We start from the raw sequence: 11,386 nt of genomic DNA, 5'->3' as shown, positions 1-11,386 counted from the left end.
GTCAAGCCATGAAGGAAAAACGCGACAATATCCGTGGGAAATGGCAAAGTCAACTGAATTTCAAAATAAAATGGAGTTACTACAACAGTGTTGAGCAGAGCGAGAGAGAGAGAGAGAGAGAGAGAGAGATTGACGGGTGGCTATCACGTGGGGCTTTCTCCCCGTCGGTAAACAAATCTCCAGGACAGAGAATAGCGACCGAAGAAGCAAGATGGACAATGTTGTTGTGCCAGCACATATTCTTGCAAGATTACCTCTCTAAAAAGTCAGACTATAGTCAGACCTGGTTATACATATCCAGCATCAATAGAACATTAAATATATCAGATTTATTTTACCTACCCATGATAATTCGGGACCACACGTGAAAAAATACAGTCGGGAGAGAGGAGAGGCGCTTGTGACTCGGCTCCAGGTTCAGCGTGCAAAGGCGTGCGGTGTGATCGGTTCACGCCCAGCTCAAGGTCTGCAGGCGTAGGCATGGGTTGAGGCAAGGCAAGGCGTAGGTGCCCTGTGTGAACGTAGCGTTAAGAGTACCAGTCAAATATCTTGGCCCAGAATCCCGTCAGTGAAGGACAGAACCAGAAGGTGTGAGACAGAGTGCCCACTCTGACACCTGACACCTGTCACACAGTGGTGAGACAGAGGGGAAGAACTTGTGCAACTTATGCTTAGAATAGAGTGAAGACGATGAGCAACTTCAAATTGAATCAGCTGGTGTCTACTATTAACTGGGTTCGACAGTTATTGAGAGTTGATTTGAGTTAAGTTGTGGACCAGTGATAGTCATGTGTGCATGAATGACAGTGTACCTTTAAGACTCACCTCTGCTGCTCATTATAACGCGTTTGCCCTCTCCGGCCGACACAGCCTTAGCCCTGCAGCACAGCGGACAGGATGCTGCTGAAGATGCCACAGAAGCTGCTGAAGGCTCACTACCTGGAGCTGGGCAGCCCGCACTGGCCCGTGCTCATCCCGCAGAGGATACGACTCTACACCTACGAACAAATCCCCCTCTTCCTCAAAGAAAACCCCTACATCACAGATGGCTACAGGGCGCACCTGCCCTCCAAACTCTGCCTCAAGAGGTAACCATAGTAATAACAAGACCTACATTTGATTTGTAAAGACAGGTGCCAGGAGCCAAATATGGAAATATTTCACTTGGAGACTGTTATGCCCCAGTCTAGACACAACATGCACTGAGACCCATCTTCGTCAAGTCCCAAAATCAGCCACAATGAATGAACAAATGGATTGGATGTAAGAAAGAACAATGAATTTATAAACGATTAGAAAATGAACAGGAGTTTGCAAAAATAAACAGATGATCCTAAATAAACTAAAGTTGGAGATTGGCCTCAGAGTAGGCCAAGGCCAAAAAGTACTAACTAGGAGGTTAAGGCTTACCTAACAAAATAAGAAGAAAACAAAAGACAACACCTTACCTCCCTAGCAAGGTTATAATAGTTTTGGATTTTTTCATTCGTTATTATTTTTATTAGTTTTGACTTTTTGTTTTCAATTTCAGTTTAGTTTTCATTCGTTTTTAAGGTGGGTTTGATCGTTTAGTTTACCGTAAATTCCGCACTATAAGCCGCACCGGAGTATAAGCCGCACCTGCAAAGTTGACTGTTTTTTACATATATAAGCCGCACCGGACTATAAGCCGCGGGTGTTTTAATGGTATTTTTTTTTTTTTTTTTTTTAATGTTTAATTACCATATGTAAGGGTTCATGCACAGAGGGGATTGTCGGGAAAGAGATGGCTGTTTGAGGAAGCTCCCATTTATTAACATTTCAACAAAACAACATAACACAACACCACCTGTGTTGTGTTATGTTATGTTATGTTATGTTATGTTGTTAAAAGAGGGCAAGAGAGGAAATTAAAACAGAAGTGGATTTATAGTTAGAAAGAGTGCTAAAAAAGAGAGATTTTTTTTTTTTTTTTTTGAAAAAATCCATAGATAAGCCGCACCGTTATATAAGCCGCAGGGGCCAAAAAAGGCCAAAAAACGGGAAAAAAGCCGCGGCTTATAGTCCGGAATTTACGGTAGTTTTTATTTTTTGAAAATGCTTAGTTTTAGTTTAGTTTGTATTAGTTTCAGTGTCTTTTTTGCCCCTTTCCTCTTTTTTTTTGTAATATGGGGTGTTTGTCAGGGGTGAGATTCAAAGGGGTCATAAAAGATGATAGATCTAGGAAAATAGATTTCATCTCCACTCAAAATAAAGGCTTATTGTGTATGAAATACTGTAAACTGACAAAGACTACAACTAAGGACATTTTCTCTTCAATTTAATTTAATTTTAGTTAGTTTTGTAAGCACACAATACCGTTTCAGTTAGTTATCGTTTTTTTCGAAAAAATGGGCTGCGCCTCCCGTGTCATCTGATCGCAAAGTCATTATAAACGACTAGCCCATCAGTAATTACTGATTGGGGAGGACTGAATCCATCACTGGTATATGACTGGCCAAGTGAACGGTTCCCTCCCATAACCAGCCGGCTGAGGGAAAGTGTCCCAGACCCAGAGAGAGATCTGCAGCATGCAGTAACGTAGTGTATCAGACCCAGAGTGAGATCTGCAGCATGCAGTAACGTAGTGTATCAGACCCAGAGAGAGATCTGCAGCATGCAGTAACGTAGTGTATCAGACCCAGAGAGAGCTCTGCAGCATGCAGTAACATAGTGTATCAGACCCAGAGAGACTGCAGCATGCAGTAACGTAGTGTATCAGACCCAGAGAGAGATCTGCAGCATGCAGTAACATAGTGTATCAGACCCAGAGAGAGATCTGCAGCATGCAGTAACGTAGTGTATCAGACCCAGAGAGAGATCTGCAGCATGCAGTAACATAGTGTATCAGACCCAGAGAGAGATCTGCAGCATGCAGTAACGTAGTGTATCAGACCCAGAGAGAGATCTGCAGCATGCAGTAACGTAGTGTATCAGACCCAGAGAGAGCTCTGCACCATGCAGTAACATAGTGTATCAGACACAGAGAGATCTGTAGCATGCAGTGACGTAGTGTATCAGACCCAGAGAGAGCTCTGCAGCATGCAGTAACGTAGTGTATCAGACCCAGAGAGAGATCTGCATCATGCAGTAACGTAGTGTATCAGACCCAGAGAGAGATCTGCAGCATGCAGTAACATAGTGTATCAGACCCAGAGAGAGATCTGCAGCATGCAGTAACGTAGTGTATCAGACCCAGAGAGGGGTCTGCAGCATGCAGTAACGTAGTGTATCAGACCCAGAGAGAGATCTGCAGCATGCAGTAACATAGTGTATCAGACCCAGAGAGAGCTCTGCAGCATGCAGTAACGTAGTGTATCAGCGTAAGAACTCTCATGGGTCTGGCGTTGAGACTGCGGATTGGTTAACACCTTTGTCACACCCAGCAAACGAGAGACAACGTCCCTCAAAGCCCTTTGCACACCGTTACACGCCGTTAAGCTGCCTCCTATTTGAACTTTGACCTCAGAGCACGCTGGCAAATTCGGGCGGGGCGTGACGCCAAGGGTAGCGCCTTGTCTCCTAGTTGGGCGACACCGCTCTCCTCGTAGAAAACTACGGCACAGCGGGCGCAGAGCCGCTTTGCCGCGGATCGTGTGTGGTGGGCTTTTCATGCTCCATAATAATAATAATATATATATAATAATGAATAATAAATAATAATAATAAATGCGTCCGTTTCAAGCGATGTAAACGTCACTGCCCACATACTTCCATGTGTCTTTCACGTTGGTATCATGTTAAGCAAAACATCCACTAGCTGGCAGTAGAGAGTCAAATGTGAGTGTGTGTGTGTGTGTGTGTGTGTGTGTGTGTGTGTGTGTGTGTGTGTGTGTGTGTGTGTGTGTGTGTGTGTGTGTGTGTGTGTGTGTGTGTGTGTGTGTGTGTGTGTGTGTGTGTGTGTGTGTGTGTGTGTGTGTGTGTGTATGTGTGGTACTGCTCCGTTCAGAAAAAATGAATGCAGGGTAAGCTCTGTCCATCTGCGTATCCATATTTAACGGTGAGCATAATTGGGCCTATCACACACTGTTTTGCGGAAACATAGCGTTCAAATCCGGAAACTGTAGCAAAACAGTACACAGCGTTTTCAGATTGAACATACCCCCGACTTGTTGGTGTGTTTTCCTCCTCTTCCTGTGCAGTATCTTCATCCTGTCCAATGAGACGGTGAACATCTGGAGCCACCTGCTGGGCTTCCTGCTCTTCTTCTCTCTGGGGGTCAACGACCTGTCTTCTGTGCTGCCCGCCTCCGGGGCCCACAGGGAGGACTACGTCATCTACGCTATTGGCCTCTTCTGCTTCCAGGTACATGCATCTGGGAGTGTGTGTGTGTGTGCGTGTGTGCGTGCGTGCGTGCGTGCGTGCGTGCGTGCGTGTGTGCGTGTGTGTGTGTGTGAGAAGACTGATTCTTTTAAAGTCCCTGGAAACCAAAAATAAATGTGTTTTGAGTTTGTCACACCACAGAAAAATGTGTTACTAACTACCCTGCCACATTTGAATTAAAAATTATTAATTACATTGGAAGTGTCGGCAAGTATGTATGTAAAATTTAGGAATGGGCATTTTAAGTAATTAATATAGTATATTAATATAAGTATTTATTCATTCTTGCATCGGGGGGAAACGCAGATGTGTTGTTTGCGTTTTCATCCTGTCTAACGTTAGAGCTGTGTGTGTGTGTGTGTGTGTGTGTGTGTGTGTCTGTGTGTGTGTGTGTGTGTGTGTGTGTGTGTGTGTGTGTGTGTGCTGTCTGTTGTCTGTCTCTGTGCTCTCTCGTTTCTCAAGCTCGCTGCACCCCGCCCACATGTATCAGCGGGCCGACACAGGTGCTGCCAATTGTGCACAAATAGTCTCTCCCTCTCTCCGAGCTCTGAGTATGAACACCTCGGCCCGAGCGGTGGAGTGCGCTACCGGTTTGCGGAGCTCCGCCTTGCGCTGCCTTCCTGGAGTATGTCCTGTGCATTACGCTCCCCGACCGACCTGGGAATTGTGCCTGTTGACGAGAGCGATTTAAACACAGCGACGGAGCGATTCCAAAGGGTTGAATCAAGCGACAGGGGGAAAAATAAATATCTCGGTGTGAACAAAGCTTAAGACTTTTCACGTGTTTTCAGCAACTCATTTCTAACATGTAATGTGCTTCGAAAACAAATCTCTGAATTTGGTTTTTTAGGGACTTTACTAACTTGATTCCTTCATTCCAACACTATAAGGACCAGTTAATTTGATTCACCTTTGTAAAAATGACAGGTTTGCATCTCCTGCCACAGGTGCTTTGCCAGTTGGTCTCTACCTGCCCAGGTGTGTAAGCTAAGCTGTGTGTAGGGTTAGCTGTTGTTGTAATGACGAGGTATGCCGTGTTACAAAGACGAAATAGACGTGGTTGTGTAGCCCAGTGACTGTTACGATGCAGCTGCTGTGTTTAACTTGTTACATGTGTGTGTGTGTGTGTGTGTGTGTGTTTTGTGTAGCTAGTTGTGTAGCACCCGATAATGACAGCCAGATGTGATCAATTGTTGTGATAAAATGTCCCTCAAAATCGATCAGAAATATGATTAAACCATAAATAACATCACATGATCACAAAGGGGATTTAACATGTTTTTAGCTGACCATGAATAATAATAATGTTGTCATACTGACTAATAATGTATCAACTTGAGTTATTAATATCCTCTTGTTCTTAGTTTATTATTTTGTTAGTCAGTATCATTATGTCATCAAACTGCAGGTTACACATCTTTTAAAAGATCACCCTGTTGGACCTGATCCCTCATGCACTGACAAAAGAATAAAGATGTACGCATTTGTGTTTGACGTTGTGTATACAGAAAGTAAGCCTCACGTCACGCCCCAGTGTATAACTGCTGTGTGTGTGTGTGTGTGTGTTCCCTCCAGGTGTGTATGCTGTGTTCGGTGGGGTATCACCTGTTCTCCTGTCACCGGTCAGAGAAGACTTGCCGGCGCTGGCTGGCACTGGACTACGCAGGGATCTCTGTGGGCATCCTGGGCTGCTACGTGCCAGGGATCTTCTACGCCTTCTACTGCAACGCTGTGAGTCAGTCAGATCTACTGCAACTTTGTGAGTCAGTCAGACCTACTGCAACTCTGTGAGTCAGTCAGACCTACTGCAACTCTGTGAGTCAGTCAGACCTACTGCAACGCTGTGAGTCAGTCAGACCTACTGCAACTCTGTGAGTCAGTCAGATCTACTGCAACTCTGTGAGTCAGTCAGATCTACTGCAACTCTTTGAGTCAGTCAAACCTACTGCAACTCTGTGAGTCAGTCAGACCTACTGCAACGCTGTGAGTCAGTCAAACCTACTGCAACTCTGTGAGTCAGTCAGACCTACTGCAACTCTGTGAGTCAGTCAGACCTACTGCAACGCTGTGAGTCAGTCAGACCTACTGCAACTCTGTGAGTCAGTCAAACCTACTGCAACTCTGTGAGTCAGTCAGACCTACTGCAACTCTGTGAGTCAGTCAGACCTACTGCAACTCTGTGAGTCAGTCAGACCTACTGCAACTCTGTGAGTCAGTCAGACCTACTGCAACTCTGTGAGTCAGTCAGACCTACTGCAACTCTGTGAGTCAGTCAGACCTACTGCAACTCTGTGAGTCAGTCAGACCTACTGCAACTCTGTGAGTCAGTCAAACCTACTGCAACTCTGTGAGTCAGTCAAACCTACTGCAACTCTGTGAGTCAGTCAGACCTACTGCAACTCTGTGAGTCAGTCAGATCTACTGCAACTCTGTGAGTCAGTCAGATCTACTGCAACTCTGTGAGTCAGTCAGATCCACTGCAACGCTGTGAGTCAGTCAGATCTACTGCAACTCTGTGAGTCAGTCAGACCTACTGCAACTCTGTGAGTCAGTCAAACCTACTGCAACTCTGTGAGTCAGTCAGACCTACTGCAACGCTGTGAGTCAGTCAGACCTACTGCAACGCTGTGAGTCAGTCAGACCTACTGCAACGCTGTGAGTCAGTCAGACCTACTGCAACTCTGTGAGTCAGTCAGACCTACTGCAACGCTGTGAGTCAGTCAAACCTACTGCAACTCTGTGAGTCAGTCAGATCTACTGCAACTCTGTGAGTCAGTCAGATCTACTGCAACGCTGTGAGTCAGTCAGACCTGGCTTCAGCAAAACCATTCCTTTCATTGTCCATTAACCTGTTGTTTATTCGTTTGGTCTGTGAAATGGTGAAAAATATCTATCACTTTTTCCCCAAAGCCCAATATGACGTCCTCAGATGTCTTCTTTTGTCCTGACACATTCAGTTGACTGTCATAGAAGACTAAAGAAACCAGAAAATATTAGAATATAATACAGTGGACTCCTCTTATAGTGTTCACCTTGGGGGACGGGTCAAATTGATCACTATAAGCGGACGATCGTTATAACCGCTTTTTTTCTTTCTTTTTCTTTATTCCTCATGCAGATTACCATCTAACTGACATGTGCATGAATCCAGTACATATAAAGTAAAGGAATGTTATTGACTTTAAAAATCCATACAGTAAGTCAGGCCTCCAGCTGTTTCAAACACAGAGACGCCCCAATCTCTCCACAGACAGAGATCCCGCGATCTCTCCATATATACATACAGACATGCACAGAGTATCGCTGCTGTATCTTGTTGGCTCATTTTTGGCAGTTTGTAAGTAAATAATAATAAAATTACAGTAGTTTTAGGGCCTGTGTCCACCTAGCGTCTTTTTCCGACGTTAAACGCTGGAAGTACGCTTGGAAACGCTGATCTCGGCTACAAAATATAACAAGGAAGCAGTCTGAAACTAACGTTAGCTCAGTGCGGTAGTAGCTTGATAGCTGACAGCTAACATTAGCTAACAACACACATACAGTGATTTAGCTCAACACTCACCAGAAATATCAAGTGTCTAGCCAATCTGCTCGCACAATTGAGCCTTTCTGTCTCTGTTGCGATAGTTTTTTCATATGATTAGTTGCCAGAAAAGGAGCACCCGACACCAGCGTCTTTCTGAAAAGTTAAAATATTTTCAGCTGGGAGCGCTGGGAGTCGTGCGCACAAAAACACCAGAGCGCTCTGAAAATAGACGCTGGACGCAGTGCACTTTCTCTAGACGTCCGTGTGCGCTCGCATACGCTCTCCCCCCATTGGAAACAATTGAAAATAGACGCCGGAGCTGATTAAAAGACGCTAGGTGGACACAGGCCCTTAGACATTTCCATTGTTCTCAGGTGAGACAAGGCCCAAAATGATCACTATAAGCGGAGTATTGATCACTATAAGTGAATTAATTATACAGCATCTGTATTCACCTTATGTTGCCACGCCCACTTTTTCTCTTCCTTGTAAGACGCAATTGTATTTGTTCTTCCGGTTCAGCGTTAGCCGGCCGGTAAACATCGATAAACTGTAAACTATGAATGAAGTTTGGCAACATTCAGCAGCTACACTGCGGCCAACTTCAGTTACATGTTCATAGCGTTACTGCTGCGAGGAGCCGATGGCTGTACCCGGTCGGCATTTAACGTCGACAGTGTTTTCTCACTGCCAGGAGCCTAACTGTAACTGTAACTGTAACTGTAACTGTAACTACAGTAGGTTTGACAGATACTAGTCTGACCCGGTCACACAGCCAGTGCTCCTCGCTGCTCCTCAAAAATGTCCAAATAGCCGTTATTCTGATAAACTGGTCACATGTGGAATGTTACGCTCTCATCCGAAAAAATATTAAAACTTCATAACAGTTTTTTGCTTGAAAACAGCTTTTTGGCAAGTCTAAAAATGATAAAAGTGGGAGTAATCTACTTCCGGGTCTAAAACGGAAAGACGATTACAAAACGACGTTATGCAGAAGCGTCCTTATATGGGCAAATGATAAGGTGAATAGGAATGATTCGGGACCAAGCTTTTTGATCAATATGAGCGGTTGATCACTATAACTGTGATCACTATAAGCAGATTCCACTGTATATTCCTTTACCAATTATTTATCAAGTAAAAACACAAAACAGCAAACATTTTTGCTGGTTACAGCTTCACAAATGCCAAGATTGTCTGCTTTTCTCTGTTTTATATCGTTATAAAATGAAGACACAAGGGAGTTTTCAGCAGTTTTAAGAATCACTTTGGGCTCTGGGAACTTGTGATCGGCAAGTCAAAAAAATTATCCATCAAAAAATCCATCAAAGAAATAATCATCGATTAATTCAGTGTTTCAACTGGTGGGTAGTGACCCAAAAGCGGATATGTGCATGAGAAAAAAAAGTTATTCTACTCATTGAGGACGCTGGCGTCCGCGGCCAACATGACTGTCTTTCAGAGGCTGTTTGCGGGCTTATTTTTAAAGCCAGAGTGAAGATACTTTGCACAGTGCACCTGAACGCAACATGCAAGATACCCGCTGAATAAGTGTCCAAATGTTCATGTCATTCTGGCCAATACTCCACTTCTGTCATAGCATTTCAGTCTGGAATATGGAATATCTTTCAATAATATATGATTTAGCTGCTAAATTGTCAAATACCGCTGTCTGCTTGCTACCCAGGCACTTATGTATGTACTTAACCTAACTAACTATCCGGTGTGCACAACATTGGGCTGACACCCCAAAAACCTACAATCCGCTACAGAAAAATGTATATTGTTTGTTTATTAACTGGCCCCTGGCCTCCTATCATTTCACGAAAGTGGCCCCCGGGCAAAGCAAGTTGAGTATCCCTGACCTAAGGCTTAGTTCACACCGGGCACCCAAGCCTTGCCTACGCCTTGCCTTTAACCATGCTTTTAAATAGGCGTCCGTTTTAGTCAATGAGGCTGTGTACACAGGGCGCCTGAGCGTGAACCTTGCGTCTACCCACGCCTCGCCTGACCTGCGCCGATTTTATCGTTTAGGCGTGAGTTCTATTTTCAAGCCGACTAGGCGCGTGCAGGCAGGCTTCTTCTGTCAAGCCATGAAAGAAAAACGCGACAATATCCGTGGGGAAATGGCAAAGTCAACTGAATTTCAAAATAAAATGGAGTTACTACAACAGTGTTGAGCAGAGAGAGAGAGATTGACGGGTGGCTATCACGTGGGGCTTTCTCCCCGTCGGCAAACAAATCTTCAGGAGAGAGAATAGCGACCGAAGAAGCAAGATGGACAATGTTGTTGTGCCAGCACATATTCTTGCAAGATTACCTCTCTAAAAAGTCTGACTACTATAGTCAGACCTGGTTATACATATCCAGCATCAATAGAACATTCTGAAAATTGGATCGCGACTTAATGACTATGGAAAAGAAAACTGTGAGTCAGAAAAAACAAACGAGATAAATAGGTCATTAGTTCCCAGCTCCCCATAAAACTCTGTTTTATGGGAATGATCAGGTTGGTTGACCATTCAGATTGTTAGGCTGAAACAGAGGGGGGGGGGGGGTTATAGTTGTATTGAATTTTTGTTATTATTTATCTTTTTGTATCGCCCCTCTCCTCTTTGTATCACCCCTCTTCACTCACATCTGCTTTGCACCCTCCTCTGACTATCTCTCCTTTACGTTTTTATGTAACCTTTCTTCCTATTCCTCTGCTCCACCTCACCTCACCTCGTCTCTGTGTCCTCCCTCCCTCTATGTCTCTGTGTCCTCCCTCCCTCTCTGTGTCGTCCCTCCCTCTCTGTCTCTGTGTCCTCCCTCCCTCTATGTCTCTGTGTCCTACCTCCCTCTCTGTGTCCTCCCTCCCTCTATGTCTCTGTGTCCTCCCTCCCTCTATGTCTCTGTGTCCTCCCTCCCTCTCTGTGTCCTCCCTCCCTCTATGTCTCTGTGTCCTCCCTCCCTCTATGTCTCTGTGTCCTCCCTCCCTCTATGTCTCTGTGTCCTCCCTCCCTCTCTGTCTCTGTGTCCTCCCTCCCTCTCTGTGTCCTCCCTCCCTCTCTGTGTCCTCTCTCCCTCTCTGTGTCCCCCTCCCTGCTGTAGTTCTGGCGGCAGGTGTACTTGGTGACGTTGCTGTCTCTGATCCTGGCGGTGTTCTGTGCTCAGGTACACCCTCGGTACCTGAGCAGCGACTGGCGGCGCCTGAGGACGGCCATCTTCTGCTGCGTGGCCGGCTTCAGCGTCATCCCCGCCGCACACTGGGTCTGGATGAACGGGGGCTTCACCTCCGACGTGGTGCAGGTCAGAAAGGAGCAGCAGCGCTGGAGAGTCTCGCAGTAGCGCAGCCATAGATCGAATCCAAAGGTCCCTTGAATTTGATGTTGTGGGAACCCTGACATAAAAAAGACGGGAAGAGGCTAGTCCCGCACGGTCGCAAAGACTCCTAGCAAGGTGTTAAACAACACCTAGAGCAAGCACTAATCAAGCACTAATCAAATGACTGGAGATGTTGTTACAGCACGTTTCACA

The 11,386-nt window shown here is 45.3% G+C and overlaps 1 protein-coding gene across 1 annotated transcript in view; it reads left to right on the top strand.

Annotated features, from left to right (window-relative positions):
* Positions 1–897: 897 nt before the first annotated feature.
* LOC310777708 (progestin and adipoQ receptor family member 3-like) overlaps positions 898–11,386 on the top strand; it is a gene marked incomplete at both ends in the record, with an annotated part of 14,553 nt that continues 4,064 nt past the window's right edge. The window contains 4 exons of the mRNA XM_083638082.1: positions 898–1,088; positions 4,161–4,323; positions 5,917–6,072; positions 10,961–11,158. Of these exons, the coding sequence (XP_083494208.1) occupies positions 898–1,088; positions 4,161–4,323; positions 5,917–6,072; positions 10,961–11,158 (708 nt within the window). The remainder of the gene's footprint in view (positions 1,089–4,160; positions 4,324–5,916; positions 6,073–10,960; positions 11,159–11,386) is intronic.

Source organism: Poromitra crassiceps, assembly GCF_964638095.1.
Source record: "Poromitra crassiceps genome assembly, chromosome: 6".
Classification (NCBI taxonomy): domain Eukaryota; kingdom Metazoa; phylum Chordata; class Actinopteri; order Beryciformes; family Melamphaidae; genus Poromitra; species Poromitra crassiceps.
Note: the sequence above shows the minus strand (reverse complement) of the source record. Positions and strands in the feature narration are given on the sequence as shown.